Source organism: Pongo pygmaeus, chromosome 11 (assembly GCF_028885625.2).
Source record: "Pongo pygmaeus isolate AG05252 chromosome 11, NHGRI_mPonPyg2-v2.0_pri, whole genome shotgun sequence".
Lineage (NCBI taxonomy): Eukaryota > Metazoa > Chordata > Mammalia > Primates > Hominidae > Pongo > Pongo pygmaeus.
The window spans coordinates 69,623,308-69,644,588 of NC_072384.2; the positions used below are offsets into that span (position 1 = coordinate 69,623,308).

The 21,281-nt window shown below is 34.7% G+C and overlaps 1 protein-coding gene across 4 annotated transcripts in view; it reads left to right on the top strand.

The window, feature by feature from the left end:
* Positions 1-21,281, top strand: part of UBR3 (ubiquitin protein ligase E3 component n-recognin 3) — a 256,230-nt gene that overhangs the window by 190,940 nt on the left and 44,009 nt on the right. For all 4 annotated transcript variants that reach the window (XM_054476978.2, XM_054476980.2, XM_054476979.2 and 1 more), the window contains exon 31: positions 10,545-10,647. In XM_054476978.2, the coding sequence (XP_054332953.1) occupies positions 10,545-10,647 (103 nt within the window). The remainder of the gene's footprint in view (positions 1-10,544; positions 10,648-21,281) is intronic.

Genomic DNA, 21,281 nt, shown 5'->3' on the forward strand with positions numbered 1-21,281 from the left:
CTAGAGACTGGTTCTCATCTGCTGGACTTGTATTCAGCAGATGAGACTTGTTTCAATGCCATGTCCACCAAAAACTTTGCTGATTCCAGCAGTGAATTTCCTAGAAGTTCTAGGGAATTTAGAGGTTTGTGATCATATCTATCTGCTGGAATCAGTGAAGCTTTTGGTGGACAAGGCATTTGAACAAGACTTTGAAAGATAAGTGAGGTTTAGAGTTTTTGTTACAAATTGGTATATACAGTAAGTACCACCAACTTGGTTAGCAACATATGTTGGAAAAAGCAGATGTAAAAATTAAAGGCATAACATTTAAGAAAAATATTAAGCTTACTGTATTTCTTTCTTCATTAAAGTGATTTGAAAGTAAATATGACACTCCATAAATTCTAGTGGTTCACATGCTTTCAACACATTTTTGGCATGATATTCTCAGTGTATTTCTCAAGTAGAAATTGTTGAAACCATTGGCAATGCCATTTGATAAATTATTAATATTGGAGCATAATATAAAAAATTATTTCATTCGTAGGTAAACATCTTTTCCTGTCTTTGGGTCTGAGAATTTGTCTGCTTATTACTGTCATTTAACTAAGAAACCACAGTTCATGTCTCAAATGGATTTCATGATTTTATAGAAAGATTAAAAATGAAATGTTAGTCAAGAGAGGATAAGGCAAACTCTTGCCTTGACATTTTCATTTGGGAAGTTCTGACTTAATTTTGATGTAATCTATGATCTGATCAAGAAATTATGCATAGTCACTGCAGTAAATAATTTCTACCAGATTTGCTTTTCATAGCAAGCAACCCAGCTTAGATCTGTGCAGGCAACTTAAAATAGTTGTACTTGCTCAAAGAGTGAATTTTTGGTGAATTTAAAATTACAGAAAATTAGCCAGGTGCGGTGGCTCACTCATGTGATCCTAGCATTTTGGGAAGCTGAGGTTGGGAGGATCGCTTGAGTCCAAAAGTTGTTAACAGCCTGGGCAACACAGGGAGAACCTCACCTCTAAAAAGAAAAATAAAATTAGCTGGGTGTGGTGGTGTGCGCCTGTGGTCCCAGCTACTCAGGAGACGGAGGTGGGAGGATTGCTTAAGCCCAGAAGGTGGAGGCTGCAGTGAGGCATGATTGTGCCATTGCACTACAGACTGGGTGACAGAGCAAGATACTGTCTCAAAAAAAAAATTATAGAAAATTATTTTGACATTAATTTCTCCCTACAGTTAGGCAGCATAAAGATGTCGTTAAATAATGAGTTTTTACAAAATTACCCTTTTATTGTTGAGAGACAAGGTCTCCCTTTGTCACTCAGCTGGAGTGCAGTGGCACAATCATAGTTCACTGCAGCCTCGAACTCCTGGGCTCAAGCGTTCCTCCCACGGGACTCAGCCTCCCGAGTAGCTAGGACAGCAGACACACACCATCAGACCCGACTAATTTTTTAATACATTTCTTTGTAGAGATGGGGTCTCACTATGTTGACCAGGCTGGTCTCAAGTTTTTGGTGTCAAGCAATCCTCCCACCTTGGCCTCCCAAAGTGCTGGGATTATAGGCATGAACCACTATGCCTGGGCTAAAATTACTTTTAAGTAGTCTGGCCTTATTCTTTCACACTTAGTAGTAAAATTCTGACACTGATGGCTTACGAAGGCCTTTTTCAAATTTAAAAATATCAATTTCTGCAAGCAGACTGAACCACAATTTTGTTCAATTTTTTTTGTTACCATAAAAAAGGAAAATTTGGCCATCAAATTATTACAATGGTCAAAAGGTATAAATTAATACAAAAATGTGTAAATTATCTCCTGAGACTAGTTATTGATCAGATTTGATGGCTAAAAGCTGATTTTGTGGTATTTGGGAATGTTTTATGTTCTGAAGAGCAAGTTGGTGTGTATTTAGGGCCAACATGAAAGATGCATATGTGGTGGAATAGACAACAGCAAACTAGGAGTCATAAGCATGTGCTTAGGCAAGACATTTTATGTTTTTGGCTTCAGTTTCCTCATCTATAAAATTAGTGTATTAGACTGGATGATCTGTGTCCTGACAGATGTTCATGGTTGTTAACTGTTACATGCAAAGCTCGAATCTGGAGCTTTTCCCCCCTGTACATTAAGCACAAAAGGCAAATAGCTGGACTAGGAGTTATACTCTAGGAACTTTTAGAATTATACTTTATCTACAGTCATACACTATAGAATAAATCAAAGCTTGGCGTTTTTGTTGTTTGATACATCTTACAAATTCAGAAGATTTTGGTATTTTGTTTTATATTTTATTTTGCTCTTCATTTTAAATAGTGCATAAATAAAAAATGGAGGCTGTCAGTGAAATCACATGAGAAATAGAATCAGAATCTTTGAGCTAAAAGTTACTTAGGAAATCTCCTAGTCTAAATGTTATCTAGCTCAGGCATCTTGTACCTACTATTCCAATTGTAACTCTGCTTGAACACTTTCAGAGATAAGGAGTACTTTTTGAGATAGGTGAGGAGTTTGGTAAGCCTTTTAAAGGATGGTGATATTAAAAGGCAGCATAGTGTAAACTAGAGAGTGAGATTCTGTTCCTCATTAATACTCAATCAGAGGATTGTTGTAAGAATTCAATTTTATAATATATATTCTAGTTTCTATAGATTGTAAATCTCAACATTAATATTTCTCCTATTTCAACACTATAATTGTCAAATTGGGGGGTGTGTGGATAAGGAGAAGGAGCAAGATAACACTTTTTAGCTCAATTTTTGTCTTAGTCTGTAACAATATACCGTAGACTGGGTGGCTTATATACAACAGAAATGTATTTCTCACAGATCTGGAGGCTGGGAAGTCTAAGATCAAGGCTCCAGCAGATTTGGTGTCGGGTGAGGACCTGCTTGCTTCCTCATACATAGCTGTCTTCTCACTGTAACCTCTCATGGTGGAAGGGGCAAGAGATCTCTCTGGGATCTCTTTTATAAGAGCACTAATCCCATTCATGAGGGCTTCCTCATGACCTAATCACTTCTCAAAGGCCCCACCTCCTTATACTAACCTTGGGGTTAGGACTTCAACATATGAATTTTGGTGGGACATAAACATTCAGTCCATTGCAGTTTTTTTAAAGGGACTTGACAAACTTTCTTTTGACCTCTTCAGAGATGAGATTAGGAGGACAGAATGAGATTTATCCCCATGATAAAGTGTATCTGTTGAGAACAAAATACATTGTTAATTTGGAGAGGTTTAAGAGTGTGGCATGAAAATTTAAGTTAGAGGAGTGGGTTTAAATTTTCTTTAAGGCCTTTCTGAAAGTGCCATGATTTGTGACTTAAGTAGCCAGGCCTTTCTGTATTTATAATTTGGGCATTCTAAGAGCTAAGTACCATAGATAGTAATTTTCACTATCAGGACATAGGGGTTTTCGGATCTTACTTGGCTTAGGGCGAGGCAGCTTCTTTCTTCTGCAGTTAGATGGGACAAACCCTACCACCATTTTAAATGAGGTGCTTAAATAAGACCTGGATTCATGGAATGTGCCTCTTTAGTAAAGAGGAAGTTAGGAGTCCTAAGAACTGACCTCTCTTCCTAGGACTACCTATATGCAGAAGCAGAATTGTCCTCTCCCTGCCTCTTATCATCCCAAGCTCTGTCGGAAAGGGAAAAGGGGAGGCTTCTAGTCACTGAAACCTTAAAGTAGAAGGTGAACAATTTGATGAAGCTAATAATAATACTTGTGGATACTTGAAGTAACCAGAGAATTATGGCATAGTGTGCCTGGGAGCGGAGACATAGGAACTCCGGGAGACAGGAGAGGAACACAGCATGGAAAGTATGAAAGTACTAAAGACAGCCTTTTTCTTCACTGTCTTCACTTCCTCACGTGGCAGAAAAAACCTCTCCAAAGGAAGCAACACTTCCTCACTCTATTCCCAAAATCCCATGTGTCCTTGTTGACTGGTGAAAACATAGGCATATAGTGCTGGAAAGAACACTGGGTTGGAGTTTGAAGAAGTGGATTCTAGTGTATTTGTTATCTGTTGGACTTAGGGAACCTAACCTAACTTTTTACCTCATTGTGGAAGTGAGGATGATGGTACTTATACTGACTACCTGATATATCCATCATAGTTAATGTAATGATCAAATAGTATTAGATATATGAGTTAAAGTATCTTACATAATATGTTATTATATATAATAATAATTATTAAACTTGTCTTTTAACTCTTTAAAAGACAACCTTCTGTCTCTTGGGAACCAGATCTACAGATGTTCCCTTCTTCTTGGACCCATTCCCAGACCTCATTTAAAGAGCTCTTCCCCATCTCTTCATGGCTGATTTCTCAGGGACATACAGAGAAACCATTGGAAGCTGGCTTTGCTGTGAGAGGTGTATACTCACACCTATTACGTTCACCTTAGGATAAGTAGGTCAGAGGCATTTCCTCACTTTGATTATTCAGTTGCAGAGAAAGGGAGATTTTTTTCCTCCACCCCCATGATATTTCAGAGAGTCATTTGGCTAGTTGAGATTTTTTTTTTTTTTTTTTTTTTTTAAGGGACAGGGTCTTGCTTTGTTACCCACGCTGGCCTTAAACTCCTGGGCTCAAATAATCCTCCCATCTCAGCCTTCTGAGTAGCTGGGACTACAGGTATGTGTCACCTTGCCTGGCTGAGGTTTTTTCCATTGACAGTGATTTAACCATTGATGACTAGACTGATAAGACTGAAGTCTTGAATACAGACCCAGTTAAGTTTACCTTAGGTGCATTTTAACAGTGGTACGATTTAAGATAGAACCAATTTATGAAAGTTCTTTTTTTTTTTTGAGACGGAGTCTTGCTCTGTCGCCCAGACTGGAGTCCAGTGGTGCGGTCTCAGCTCACTGCAACCTCCGTCTTCCGGATTCAAGCGATTCTCCTGCGTCAGCCTCCCGAGTAGCTGGGATTACAGGCACCTGCCACTACACCTGGCTAATTTTTGTATTTTTAGTAGAGATGGGGTTTCACCGTCTTGAACTCCTGAACTCATGATCCACCGGCCTCGGCCTCCCAAAGTGCTGGGATTACAGGTGTGAGCCATTGTGCCCGGCCTAATTTTTGTATTTTTTAGTAGAGAAGAGGTTTCACCATGTTGGTCTCGATCTCCTGACCTCATGATCCACCCACCTTGGGCTCCCAAAGTGCTGGGATTACAGGCATGAGCCACCGCGCCTGGCAGAAAGTCTTTAGGATAACTCTTTAATGTCTTTATATCTTAATGATCAGTATGAGTATAGTAAGAAATAACCTACCAGTTTTAGATTTCTTACATGTTTAGAAATAACTGACAGAGGGCCGAGGTGGGCAGATCACAAGGTCAGGAGATCGAGACCATCCTGGGTAACACCGTGAAACCCTGTCTCTACTAAAAATAAAAAAATTAGCCTGGTGCGGTGGTGGGAGCCTGTAATCCCAGCTACTCGGGAGGCTGAGGCAGGAGAATTGCTTGAACCCAGGAGCTGGAGTTTGCAGTGAGCTGAGATTGCGCCATTGTCCTCCATCTTGGGCGACAGCGTGAGACTCCATCTCAAAAAAAAAAAAAAAAAAAAAGAGAAAAGAAATAACTGACAGAGATACACAGTTTCCAGGATGGTACTGGAACATCTGTTTCAAAAGCATTTTTGAAAGATTTCAACATATGGTAACTTTGGTTTTAGTTTCTTTAAGTGGATATTCCTGAGGTCATAAAAATTGGCATAATGGTATCTGTGTGCGTATGTGTGTGTGTGTGTGTATGTGGTATTCATACACATACATGTGAAACTCATATAATAAATTTGGGGTTATATTTTTATTTTATAGAGTTTTTTTATGTAAAATAGTCTTACCTTAATGTTGATAAAGGTAGAGGGATTTCTTAAACCTTACTTTTTGGTTCTAGCTAGGAGTACTTATAATTAAGTCTTAAATTTTCCTAAGGACAAACTGGTCTTTCAGTGTTGTTTCCTCAGTTTCAGTAATGATGTGTCTGTCTTGTGATGAAGCACATTATAATACTTTAGACTTGTCACAGTAGTAAAGAATTTGATTAGATATTGCAGAAAATAGAATTTATCCCAGGTGAGTTGTCGCATGGGAACCAGCATGGGAAGAAGATGGTAGGAGCAAGTAGGTCAAGCACTGCTTTAGTAGTTAGAGTTGGGAGGTCAGTCTCTTTTGGGGAAGTGAAAGTAGGGCTGATTAATTGGCCTGCTTCTTGGTAACTGAACCAACGTGTCATTGCAACAGAAAGGGAAAAGTAGAAAACCATCATGAATTTTATACTTATATTTATGATTTTTTCATAGAATTGTAGATATATAATGCTCAGCCTACTTTTAAAAATCGTATTATATGTCAAGCAGTTGTGCTAGCCTAGGAGGTACAAAAAGGTAAAGACACAATTGTCTTCTTCAGGGAGATCTGACCATCTAATGAGAGAGGAAGACATGAAAAATAATTACAAGACTGTGTAAGAGATGCTGAAATTGAAATAGATAGCACAAGGTATGGAGAATGCATAAAGTAAGGGGATAATCTGATCTTTCTGAGGTATCAGAGAGAACCTTACAGAGCAGCACATGAATTGAATTGGCCTGAAGGACAAAATGATACTATTCTAGGCTGAGAGAACAGCTTGCAAAGACATGAGACGACATGACACACTGGGGAATACTTGAAAAGAAAGGAAGGAAGGTTAAGAAATAAACCTGAAAAAGAAAATGGACTAGCTCATAAAGGGCTTTCTATGCCTGTTCCTTCAGTGGTTCATCAATCGATTATGAGATATTGTGAACAGATTTATTGATCAGATGGATTGGAAGGGGTGAACCAAAAGGCATACTGCTGAGTGAGCATTCTGTTGAGCAATTTAGGTGGAAAACAGTGTAGTGGCAGAGTGGTCCAGAATAGGATGGATCATAAGAGGCAGAACCAATAGGATTGGTGGAGGGCAAGGCTGTAGGAGATGACTCCCAAGTTTTTCCTTGGATGTTTGCATGGGTAGTGGTGTCATTCACTCAAATAGGAATTACAAAGGAAATTTACTCAAATAAGAGTGCCATTCACTCAAATAGGAATTATAAAAGGAAATTAACATTGGAGCTGGGCAAGGCTGTATAATCAGGTTAGTCTGGGTGTATTGATTTTGAGGTGCCTGTTGAACATCTGAAGTACCGGAGAGCCTTGTGAATTGTGAACTTAGAGGTAGAAGTGGGCTTGGGTAAAGTAGTGTGTGCAGAATGAGAGGGAAAGAGGACTAATAAAGGATGCCTTTTCCTTTTTTTTAATGAGAAATGTCACCTTTTAGGGTTCATTAGCAGAAGAAGGGCACATAAAAGTAACTGAGAAGGAACCGGAGGAAAGCCAGAAGAGAGTGGTACCAAAAATTAAGGAAAGAAGAGAGAAGAGAGTTAAGAATATATGTTAACATGTGTTTGTAGAGTGATGGTTTTATGTGGAGACCTTATGTTTCCAATGTATAATAATCTCTAATTTTAGTTGTAATATCTAGTTTTAGTTGTAAAGTTTATAAATATTAAATTTATTTCATATTTGTACAAACCATCTATGTATCTGCCTGTATGTAAGCCCAACTTACAAACATACTATAGATTTATTCTATGATTGTAACTATATATTATATATATAATTATAACTATATATTATATATTCTATGATTATAACTATATATTATAGTAATAATATATTATTACTATATAATAGACCAGAAAGATGATATTTTATTTATTTTACGGACTGTAAAACTAAGGTTAGGTAATTTGTTTAAGGACACATGGCTAGTACAGACTTGGATTGAATCCAGGACTTCCTGGCTCCTCCCAGACAGTGGTGCTTCTATACATAGATTGAAATCACAGCACGCTTATAAATGAATTTAAAGGTATTTCTCTTTTCCAAATCTTTTTATATATGTGGATCAAATTTTAGAATTTTAAAATGTGTTATACTAGGAAAGGAGTAATTTTTTTTGTTATTGTTACTCAAAATTTTAATAATATGCTTTCGTGATATAATTATTTTCCAACTTTTTAAATGTCATGCATGCAGTTGGTAGTTAATACATTTTTTAAAGTTTTTAACTTTTTGATTATGATTATAGAGTCTCTTCATCCTACGTCTTTAATATTTGTCTGGTATAAGACGTATTTTTGCTGCTAAATGAATATTAGAGTTCAGTCTTACTGATAAGACTAAATTTTCAAAACAATGAATAAATAACAATAAATAATGAATTTTATTAACAAATTGAAGTTATTAATGGTTATTTGGTCAGTTCTCTGAGACAGAGAGAGAAGGAATCCTGTACTTTTATTTTAATCATAAAACTCCCAAGAAGTGGAGTGGTAGAAATAACTAAGAGGTGGCAAATCTTGAATCCTATTCTTAGCTTTTAGAATAACTATTAAGAATGAGCGGGCAATATTAAATTTATTTCATATTTGTACAAACCATATATGTATCTGCCTGTATGTAAGCCCAACTTACAAACATACTATAGATTTAGTCTATAACTATTATTACTATATAATAGACCAGAAAGATGATATAATATCATCTTTCTGGTCTATTATATAGTAATGGTACTTCCTTTCTCTGGACCTATTTTCTTATCTATAGAATGAGGAAATGATGAAAAACTTTTCTACTAACATTTTGAAATTCTTAAATTATGATAGGGATTAGGAAAATAGGTGAATGTAACGTTATTTTCTGTGCTGGCTGTGGTTTCAATGCAAAACAGGTTAGTACAATTGCAGCTTCTATGCTTTTGATTAAATTGGGGAAACTAAGATGATCCACCTTCATCTTGATAGGAGATATTAAAATGAGCCCTTTGATCAAGTTAATACCTATATAAAAAGAATGCAGAATCCTCACCATGCAGCTTGAGATAATCTTAATATTTTCCTGTGAGAAGAATTTAGTTTTTTAAACACTTTTAGGTTTTAGTCATTAAAACACTCATTAAAAGTATAAATTATATGCTTAGTAGTCTCATATGTATAATTGAATTGAAATAAAAGAAAATTTACCAATCTTTAGTCATGTTTTTCCTCTGCTAAAACTTCCCTTGTTCTCAGTATCGTCTACGAAATTCCCAAACTGGAAATTTGGGAAACTTACTTGCCTCAAAAATGAGGGTTAATAATATTACCCACCTAGTAGAATTTTTGTGAAAATTAATTGAGATTACCAATCAATGTAACATAATGCCTGACACATAATAAGTAACTAAGTCATTAATAGAATGAAGAAATTTAAGGAAGATGTAGGCTACACATTGACTTATAAATAGGAGATGAAACAGGGTAAGGTATTTAGATTCCTCTGTTCGTTATAGAGAGATCAGATTGAAACTTATAAAAATATATTTCCTTTATCCTGCCCCATAGAGTAGAACATTTATTTTACTCAAATTACAGCTCTCATATGTTTTATAACAGCTTCCCAAACTACTATACACATACATGCATGTACACATAAACACACATGCACATCCCATACTACACCATTTATATTGATGGATCTTGAGTAAGTTAACATAAAATGTAGTTAATTTCTAGGTCTGCTGGCTCAGAGCAACAAAATCTGGTCTAGTTTTAATTAGAAAATAAGTAACAATAATAGGTTTGTGTCATTCAGTTAACTTTTTTCCTGGATTTAAGAATTAATTTTAATCATATGTTAAGAAGTATCATATCTGATTTTCTAAAATATGACTTTTGATTTCCAAATATGTATGTGTGGCAGAATAATTATTGTCATAATTAAATTATTCTGTGTGGCAGAATAATTTAATTATTGTCATTTATAACAAAAAAAGAAGGGGTGCATCAGATACAAAAGCAATACTTAGGGTTTTTTTTTTCCAGAATAATTTTAAACATGATATTTTCTTCTACATGTCATGAGCAGTATTTTGTTGAAAGCCAAAATTGGTAGATTATTGTTATAATTCAGGTAGAATAAATTTAAATAGTTGGAATAGTAACAAATAATACTCTGTTTCAGTTACTTTTTCTTTATGTAGAATCCAAAGATGATGAATTCACTCTTCAGTCTAAACGAAGTTTAGAGGGACACATATTAGGCAAAGAAAGAACTTCACCTAACAGTGAGTTATTAGGATGTTGTGGTTCATATTACCCAGGGTAGAGGATTGAAGATAATAGTAAAGTTTGGTTAGGAGGAGACCACAATGGTGAGAAGTACAAATTGGCAAGGCTGCAGCGTAAAGTCAAGGACAAGTATGTCTGTGATAGGAGATGAGGAAAACCATTCCTGTATTAAGATTGAGTCTAAGGACAGTCCAGATTCTAGCACAGATTATTTGGATATGTATTTCAGAGTTTACCATAAAAGAGAGTGTGAAGTAATTGGGACTTAAACTTGGTGAATTTTAATTGTCAGGATAGGAAACAGATTTCCTTATGAAATAACTAGAAATTTTGTCTGAATTTTGTTCTGGAACAAATGTGTGAACTTTCTAATTACCTTTTCTTCAATTTTTTCAGATCAGCTGTTTCATGTATTAGCCTTGCACATGCGGCTTTATAGCATTGACTCTGAGTATAATCCCTGGAGAAAGCTCACCCAGTTAGAAGAGATGAATCCACAGTAAGTATAATTGAAAGACTAAAATCAATTAAAACTCTATATGAAAAATAGGTGTTAAATATAAAAATGGAATTGAAATTTCAATATATGTGATTTTTTCACATTTTCTTTATGAAGCACAGAAATATATCATAAGAACTGAAAACGGTTTACCATTATGCTGTCTGTAAAAATTGCATACAAATTCCCACCATGTGAGAAAATCTTTTAAAGAATCCCACTGATTTTTATGCAGATGAAATAGTCAAGTGAAAGCATGTAATGGCTGGTTGTCTCTCTTTTTATGTTACAATTAGTGGATTCAGGTAGCTTTAGTCTGATTCCTGCATTGTAAAGTGCCCCATCAGTCTTTCACCTAATGGTTTTAAGGACCCCTGATAATTCTTGCTAAAATCCATTATTTCATTAGGTGCTGCAAAATGGTGATTTTAAAAAATGCTTTCTTCTGATTAGATGGAATGTTTTTATAAAGAACTTTACCATATCAACTATTTGTTGACCCTGAAATACAGTTTGGCAGGATGAATACTTGATTCTTTTCTGATTTATACATTTTCAAAGTAAGGAATGGATGCCCTATTAACTTCCAGTAGTGACCAATAAGTTTGGTCTTTGGTGTATTTTATGCTGTCATGGATTTTATATATATTTGATGTGTTTCACTCCATTTCAATCTTTCTTCTTTTTGATACAAATTGCTCCCTTTTACTTTAATGAGAATCTTTCCAGACTGACTTTAGTACTTTTGACATGAGCCAAGTAGTCTTTCATCATATCCTCGCTTTCTGGTACAAGTTGGCCCGGGTTCGTTCTGTACATTTTCTATTCTATACTTGGAATCAGCCATTTCTCCATTTAGTTCCTTTTGATGGCAAATGGTATTTAGAGACCACAGTCTGGGTGCTAGAGGGCGTACATAGCTAATAGGTTATCATTGTTTATAGGCCATTTCAGTGGACAGAGTTACGAAATATTTTTTTAAAGGAAAAAAAGATCCTGTGTTCTTACTGGTATTTCTAATCAACATAAGATTGCACAGTTTTCATTTTATTTCTTTTTGGTTACTTGTATCTTTTTTCTCTTAAAGTCTTGATTCCTAATAATATTGACATAATTATTTGTATAACTAAAGTATAGCCTCAATTATGTTTTTAAAATACCAATATTACTACTAACCATAAATTACCTTTGTCATTAGAATATGTACTTCTAGGGATGTATAGTCAAAAACTATGTTTTTGAATCACATAAACTAACTTTTCCCATGTGATTATGCCATCAACTTGATTTATAGTTCAGCCCATTTCAGTTTTTTTCCTCCATATTTAAAGACTGCTTTTTCCCGCTTGACTTATATTTTATTGTATAAAATTTATATTTTTCTGAAGTAAAAACTATACAACAAAATAAATTCATAGACATCAATCTTTCATTCCCATCCATTTGCCTTTCTTTTTATGAAGTCTCTAATCTGTTGCCTATTTCAAAAAATTGGATCATTGGTCTTTTCTTTATTATTATTTTTTGTGGAGATGGGATCTCACTTTGCTGCCCAGGCTGGTCTCAAACTCCTGGCTTCAAATGATCCTCCCATCTGGGCCTCCCCAAAGTACTGAGGTTACAAAAGCCACCATGCCTGGCCTTCCTCTTTATTATTATTATTATTTGTTTTTTTAAAGACCAGATCTCCCTGTTTTGCCCAGGCTAGACTCAAACTCCTGTGCTCAAGCAATCCTCCCACCTCAGCCTCTCCCGTGTTGCTAGGATTACCAGTGTGCACCACTGCACCCAGCTTTCTCTTCATTTTTAAGATATGTTTATGTATTATGGGTATTAGCCCTTTTTGTTATAAGTTGCAATACATTTCACCAGATTGTCAAATGTCTTTTTACTTCATGTATGATTTTTTTGTCAAAGTTTTTTAATATAGTCATATTAATCTTTTCATTTATTCTGAATTTTGAGTCATAGTTAAACAGGCCTTCCTCTACTCCCTAGTTAAAAAGCATTCATCCATGTTTTCTTCTAGTATTTCTGTGGTTTTAATTTTTATGTTTAGATTTCTATTTTTTAAAATAATTTCAACTTTTAGATTCAGAGGGTACATGTGCAGGTTTGTTACATGATTATATTGCAAGATGCTGAGGTTTGGGGTGTGATTGTTTTTATCATCCAGGTGTAGTGAGCATAGTACCCAATAGTTTTCAACCCTTGCTCCCCTCCTTCCCTCTTCTAGTAGTCCTCAGTGCCTGTTGTTCCCATCTTTTGTCTATGAGTACCTAATGTTTAGCTCTCACTTATAAGTGAGAACGTGCAGTGTTTGGTTTTCTATTCCTGCATTAATTCACTTAGGATCATGGCCTCCAGCTGCATCCATGTTGTGACAAAGGACATAATTTCATTCTCTTTATAGCTGCATAGGAGTCCATGGTATATAGGTACTACATTTTCTTTATCCAATCCACTGTTGATGGGGACCTAGGTTTATTCCAGGCTTTGCTGTTGTGAATAGTGCTGTGATGTACATGCAAGTACATGTGTCTTTTTGGTAGAACAATTTATTTTCTTTTGGATAGATACCCAGTAATGGGATGCTGGGTCATAGGATAGTTCTAAGTTCTTTGAAAACATTTCTGATAAATTTGGAAAAAAAGTGAAATTCTTTGTTTACTGATCTTGAAAGATCAACAACACCCAGAGACAATGTTAAGAAAATATCTAGGAACAGAAAATATGTACTTTATGCCATCATTTGTGTAAAAAAGGGCAGGGAGAGAAAATAAATTTGTATGTGCTTGTTAAAAACAAAAACAGTCACACATATCTGGATATTTGGATTTATAGCAGAAATGACACAAAGGAACACTGGGGGAATCATAGTCTTTATAATAAATGGTGCTGGGTTAATTGGATATTCACATGAGAAATAATTATTAATAATATTGGCCTCTACCATATGTAGACCCTATTCAGATTTTGCCAGTTGTTGCAGTAAAGTACTGTGTAACAACAACAACAAAAAGATTATGCTTACATTTAGTTGCCATGTCTCTTTAATTTCCTTTAATCTGAAATTAAGCCTGAGTTTTTCTTTGTGCTTGATGACATTCACTTTTTTTTTTTTTTTAAGAGTTCAGGCCAGTTATTTTGTAGCATGTCCTTTAATTTGTTTTTGTCCAGTATTTCCTAGTGATTAGATTCAGGTTATAACCTTTTGGCAGAAATGCCACAGACTAATGTGTTCCTTTTTAGTGCATGGTATGAGGAGGCACATGCTGTTGATTTAACTTGTTACTTATGATCATAACTCTGATCATTTAGCCAAGGCAGTATGTGCCAAGTTTCTGCACTGTAAAGTGATTATTTTACCCTTTGTAATTACTAAGTATCTTATGGGGAGATACTTTGAGACTATGTATATATCTTGCTACTCTTTATAAAAACAAAAACAAAACTGTGTGTGTGTATTTTGTGTTTATAAACTAAATTAGCAAACTGAGTATTTTGTGTGTTGTTGCTAAGGAAAGTCATTATCCTTAGTAGTAACTAGTAATTTTCCTTTCTAGCTAGCATACTTAAGGACAAAGATGGTATACAGAATATTTGAACACACAGCTCTTTAAGTCTAAAAGGTGTTCAGCAAACAAAAAGTTTCTAAGCCTAGTATTGACTAATTAAAAAGCTTAAAGTACAGACATAGATATTATGCTTTCCGTAATACTGATTGCTGGATTTTGTTCTTTTCAAGCCGTAATAATTAATGGACATTAGGATAGTAGTAAATGCTGTGAACACTTATATAGTACTTCATGTTAGGCATTTTGGTGCTTTGCATATATAATCTCATTTAATCGTCACTAATAACTGTATGTACTAGGTACTCTTTTATCCCAGTTTTTACATATATGAGGAACTCAAGTTTTAGAAAAGTCAATTAACATGATCTTTAGGCACACGTAGCTGTTGAGGAACGGAGCTGAGATTTTAATCCGAATCTCTCTGATTCCAGAGCCTAAGTTTTAACTGTCATTGTATGCTTCTTTTCCTAGTACTAGATCTGAGGAATTTCCAGAAAATTTGATTGGTTTTTCCACACCCACCCGCCCCCCCCAACATTTGCTCTCATTTTTATGGTTCGTTTATTCATTAAGTTGTAATATAAGAGTTGATTATAATATGTCATCTATATTTCATATTTATATATTTTTAAAATTGAAATGTCTTTCTAGTTCCTCACTTCAACACTCTTCCAATATAAAATTCTATATCTAAGGATGTAGGTTTTTCATATATACTTTTTTCTATAATCCTATGAAAATTATTTTCTTTATTTCCTTCTAATTTCATTGTGCTGATAATCATTTTTTATTTTTAAAAATGGAAAAACTATTCCTATTAACTCTTCCACCCATTTCCTCTTATCCATAGAATCAACAGTGGCATTAATTTTTATAATCTGGATTTAAAAGACTATCTAAAACTTTAAGAGATAGATAAGAGATAGAAACAATTATTTTTTGAAGACTTTGTTTTTTTTTTTTTTTAGAGCAATTTTAGATTCACAGCAAAATTAAGAGGAAGGTACACAGATTTCCCATATACTCCCCACTGTAACAGATACATGGCCTTTCCCATTATCAATATCCACCACCAGTGTGGTACATTTGTTACAGCTGATGAGCCTATATTGACATACCATAATCACCCAAAGTCTGTAGTTACATTAGGGTTCACTCTTGCTGTTGAACATTCTGTAGGTTTAGGCAAATGTGCAATGACATTTGGCCACCATTGTAGTGTCATACAAAGTAGTTTCACTGTCCTAAAAAAAACCTTCTGTGCTCTACCTATTCATCCCTCCTCAGTACAACCCCTGGCAACCACTGATCTTTTTACTCTCTCCATAATTTTACCTTTTCCAGAATGTCATATAGTTAGAATCATACAATATGTAGCTTTTCACATTGGATTCTTTTATTTGGTAATACGTATTTAAGTTTCCACAATGTCTTTTCATGGCTTGATAGCTCATTTCTATATAATAGAGATAACAATCCATTGTCTGTACCACGATTAATTTATTCATCACCTATTGAAGGACATTTGGTTGCTTTGAAGTTTTGGCAATTATGAATAAAGCTGCTCTAAACATCTGTGTGCAGGTTTTTGCATATATAAGTTTTCAGCTTTTTTGGGTAAATACTAAGGAGCATGATAACTGGATCATATAGTAATAGCATGTTTAGTTTTGTGAGAAACCACCAAACTGTTTTCCAAAATATCAGTATCATTTTGCATTCCCACCAGCAATGAATGAGAGTTCTTGTTACTCCACATCTTTGTCAACATTTGGTATTATCAGTGTTCTAGATTTTGGCCATTCTAATAGGAATGTAGTGGTATCTCATTGTTTTAATTTGCATTTCTCTGATGACATACAGTCTGGAGCATCTTTTCATATGCTTATTAAGCATCTGTATATCTTCTTTGGTGAGGTATCTGTTAATGCTGTGGTACCATTTTTTAATTGGGGTTTTTCCTGTTAGTTTTAAGAGTTCTTTATATTTATACGAGTATTTTACATATCAGTCCTTTATCAGATGTGTCTTTTGCAAATATTTTCTCCAGGACTGTGGCTTGTCTTCTCATTATCTTGACATTGTCTTTTGCCAAATAGAAGTTTTTAATTTTAATGAAGTTCAGCTTATCAGTTATTTATTTCATGAATTATGCTTTTGGTGTTATATCTAAAAAGTCATTGCCATACCCAAGGTTATCTAGGTTTTCTCCTATGTTATAAGAGTTTTATTGTTTTGTGTTTTACATTTAGGTCTGTAATCCATTTTTAGTTAATTTTTGTGAAGGGCATAGGTCTTTGTCTAAATTCATTTTTGTGCATGTGAATGTCCAGTTGTTCTAGCACCATTTGTTGAAAAGACTGTGTTTTCTCCATTGTATTGCCTTTACTCCTTTGTTAAAGTCAGTTGACTATAATTATGTGACTCTATTTCTGGGCTCTCTGTTCTGTTCCATTGATCTTATTTGTGTGCTCTTTTGCCAGTACCATATTGTCTTGATTACTGTAGCTTTATGATAAGTCTTGAAGTCAGGTAGTGTCAGTCATCTAATTTTGTTCTTCTTCAATTTTGTGCTAGCTATTCCAGCTCTTTTGCCTCTCTGTATAAATTTTAAAATCAGTTTGTCAATATCTACAAAATAACTTGCTGGGATTTTGATTGAGATTGCATTGAATCTCTAGGTCAGGTAGCAAAGAACTGACATCTTGACAATATTGAGTCTTCCTACTCATGAACATGGACTGTCTCTCTCCATTTATGTAGTCGTTTGATTCCATTTATCAGAGTTTTGTCATTTTCCTTAAATAGGTCTTTGCATATATTTTGCTAGATTTATACCTAAGTATTTTATTTGGGGCGGGGGGTTGCTAATTTAAATGATACTGTGTGTTTATTTTCAAATTCCAATTGTTCCTTGGTGGTATATATGAAAGTGATTGACTTCTATATATTAACCTTGTGTCCTGCAGCCTTGTTACAATCACTTATCAGTTCCAGGAGTTTTTTGGTCAGTTTGTTCAGATTTTCTACATAGACGATCATGTAATCTGTAAACAAAGAAAGACAGTTTTATTTCTTCTCTCCCAATCTGTATAACTTTAATTTCCTCTTCTTATCTTGAGGCATTAGCTAGTACTTCCAATATGATGTTGAAAAGAAGTGGGGAGTGGGGACATCTTTGCCTAGTTCCTGATCTTAGTGAGAACAATTATGTATTTTAAAATATTAAGCATTTTAAAAGATAGTTATCACAATGATCATATTAAACCCTGTAGTTGAAATCTTTGGTTCTCTTTTCTACAGAGGGGTGCATCAATCCATTCATTCATTCCAGTTATGGGCCAGTGATGTGCTAGGAAAGATCCATTTCTCTCTCTGTCCTTAGAATGGCTATTTTTATCTTATCAGCCAATAACTGCCAGGATTTTTTCTGATTATTATTGGGGAAAAAACTTACCAAAAAAAGCATTATCACTTAAACATTTTTTGGCTAATATGAGTGATTAAAAATGGGATCCTAAAGTAATGGAAATTTATTTGATTTCTAGCAAAGTTAAGTATTTTTATATTTATTAGTTATTTGTATACATTCTTTGTGTGTGAATGATATATTCAGGACCTCTGTTCATTTTCTGTTGGCATCTTATTTAAAATTATGTGAATGATTCTCCATGGTTTAAAATATTAAATCTTATTTTGTCATAGTTGTTTATAAGTGTTTTCCAAAATATGTTTGCCTTCTACTTTTGTAATTACTTTTCTTGACCCATTGAAGTTTTAAATTTTCATGTAGCCAGATGAATCAGACCTTATATTTCTTATTTTTTCCTATTACTTTCATACTTAGAATGCCCATGTCTTCCAAGAGCTGATGTATACTTTTATAACTAGTATTACAATGTGTAATCCAGTCTTAGGATTTGCAATATCTACCTATATTTTCACTTTAGAGTTTTCTCATGGGATGATTTTTAAAACTATATAACATACTTGGAATTCATTCTCACCTGTAGTGTTAGGTGAAGATCTAAAATTTATTTGCAAATAACCAAGTAGTATTTTTAGTGATTTTATATCCTAGTTATTAAATACTAAGTGTTCCTACATTATAGGCCTGATTAGGAGCTTTCTTCTTTGTTCTATTGAGCTCTAAGCCTGTTTCTCTGGCAATACCATGATGGTTTATTGTTGAGGTGATTTATTATGTCTAGTTATAGGGTTGAGTTAGGTTCCTCTCATTTCTCTTCCCCAAACTCTGACTCCCAGTTTTTCTTTGCTGTTCTCCATCTCCAGAAGGTTTTTAGAACATTTTCTAAGCCCTTCCCCTCACTTATAATTTTTTTTTTTGAGACAGAGTCTTGCTCTGTTACCCAGGCTGGAATGCAGTGGTGTGATCTTGGCTCACTGCAACCTCCACCTCCTGGGTTCAAGCAATTCTTCTGACTCAGCCTTCCAAATAGCTGGGACCACAGGTGCACTCCACCACACCAGGCTAATTTTTGTATTTTTAGTAGAGACAGGGTTTCACCATATTGGTCAGGCTGGTCTCAAACTCCTGACCTCAGGTGATCCACCCGCCTTGGCCTCCCTAAGTGTTGGGATTACAGGCGTGAGCCACTGCATCTGGCCTAACTTGTAATTTTGATTATAATTATTTTAAACTCATAAATTAATCTGGGAAAGTAGTTATCTTTATAATATGCAGTTTCCTCAACTAGAAATATTCCCCATTCTTTTAATTCAGTTTTTGTTTTATTCTGTTGTATGCATATTATGTTTCAGTTTTGAAACATTTGTTAATTATGCATTCTTAGTAGTATATAATTCTTGCATATGGCAATTTGGACTGATTTTAAATAATATTGGAAGGACACATACAATAATAAGCAAATTAATAATAGCATAAAGGAATCCACCTCTCATTTTGAGAAAGATTACTTGTATTGTAGAAAACGGTTGTTTGCATATAATGTAAAATAAGTGTCTAGTATTCTGTTAAGCACTCTAAGCTTTTCAGTTGCATATACTACCCCTATTTTATTAAAGTATATTGAATTTTTTTATTTGGGAATGCTTTTCTTTTCTATACCTAAAAGCTCTGCAATTTGTTGGTCTGTAGGTTATCATGCAAGAAGTTCTCAAGCCTTTTTGATTTTTATGCAATAAAGTACAGTTTTGCATAAGAGTGAAATTGGGCTAGCTTAAATGGATCCATAAACTTTCTTCTAATTTTAAGTGAGAATCTTTTAAACACCTGTTAAATTTAATGTAGCAGTTTGATAATCTAAAATTATGTACCACTTGTTTATTTGTTGATTCATCCATCCATTTTCCCATGAATATTTCATTTGTTTATCCAGCTAGTTTTATTAACTGTTTTAATCCAGGCATTGGGATATAATGATAAACAAGATATCATTCTGTGGAAACTTCTTCCGGGCACTAAAGATATAGAGGATGAATTAGAGGAACATAAAATTGGAGGAGATTGAATACTTAAAGGCAGTGGCCATAGGGGTGGCAAAGAGGAAGTAGAGATAGAGTCATTAGGACTTCGTGCCAATTAAATATGGGGTGAGTGAGAGAAGATGGCTTTGGGATGTCCTCAAGTTCCTAGCTTATTTATTCATTATGCTTTTATTGGAGGACTATCATGTTTTAGGCATTGTTACGTTTCAGGTATTGTGTAAATGCAGGAGGATATAAGAAATGAGCCACATCAGAACTTAGATTATAGAGGGGTAAGTATTAAGGTTGGTGCATTGCTTTTAGTGGCAGAAACAGCAATTACTTTGGCACCAGCCTAATAGAATGGTTGTGACTGGTGGGAGTGTGCGTAGAGAGAGAAAGATTATGGGTTCACTTTGAGGCCTGTTGAGCTGCCTGCCTGTTAGATATACAAGTGGAAGTAATGGATATTCAGATAGAGAGTTCAAGAGAGTCATTGCTGGACATACAGTCATCAGTGTATAGCTGGCAATTGAAATCATGGATTAGAAGGTCTTTCAAAAAGAGTCCTTATTGAGAAAAGAAAGGGAGAATTGGAATCTTGAGGAATAACAGTATTTTTTGTTAGTCAGAGGAAGATGAACCTGTGAAGAAGACTGAAGTGGAGTAATCAGAGAGATAGAAGGTAACTTGGGACAGTATTTCACGAAAGCCAAGAAAATTTTCCAGGCAGAATGTTCAACTGTATCTAAAGTCAAGTCAAGGGTCTGTAAGATAAGGATTTAAAATGTCCACTAAATTTTGTAATTAGGAGATCATTGTTGATCATGTGAAACTATTTCTGTGGGGAATTTGAATAATAGAAGTGGTGTGACCCCTACACGTTTTTTTTTTTTTTTTTAAACCTTGGCCTTGCAGAGAGGCTAGAGAAACTTGAAAGACAGTATCAGGATTCATAGCATTAATGAAGGATTATCCTTGGAGAGGAAAACAAGTATACTAAGGAATACTTGTAGAAAATGGAGAAATTCAGAGAGCTGTCTTCCTCTGTCAGCTAAAAGTTTCTCAGCAGCAGGGGTTGATTTACTCACCAATGTGTTTAGTGCCTGACCTGTAGTAAGTAATCAGTAAATATTTGCTGAATGATCGAGCCTAATAAAAGAGTTGAACAATTTTGTTCATCCCAAGTCTATAGTGTAGCTTCAGAATTTAGCTACTTCTGGAGCTTAAGATTTACTTTTCTTCTCTGTCATTAAAAATTAAACCTGTAGTCAAAAAATTAACCTTCTAAAGGCATTTAAAAAATTCTTTTAGAATAAGCTCTGCTTTATAATATAGTCTATGTTTTTCATAGTACTGCACATTCCTAAGGTTTACTACTTTGTCTTTTATAGTGTACTTTTTAAAATTTATTTTTTGTAGAGACAGGGTCTCACTGTGTTGCCCAGTTGGGTCTTGAACTCCTGATCTCAAGTGATCCTCCCACCTCAGCCTCCCATGCCTGTTGGGATTACAGGCATGAGACACCACATCCGGCCCTTTTATAGTGTATTTTAAGTTCTGCTTTGGTTATCTCTTTTTGAAACTTTGCAAATGTTAAAGATTTTA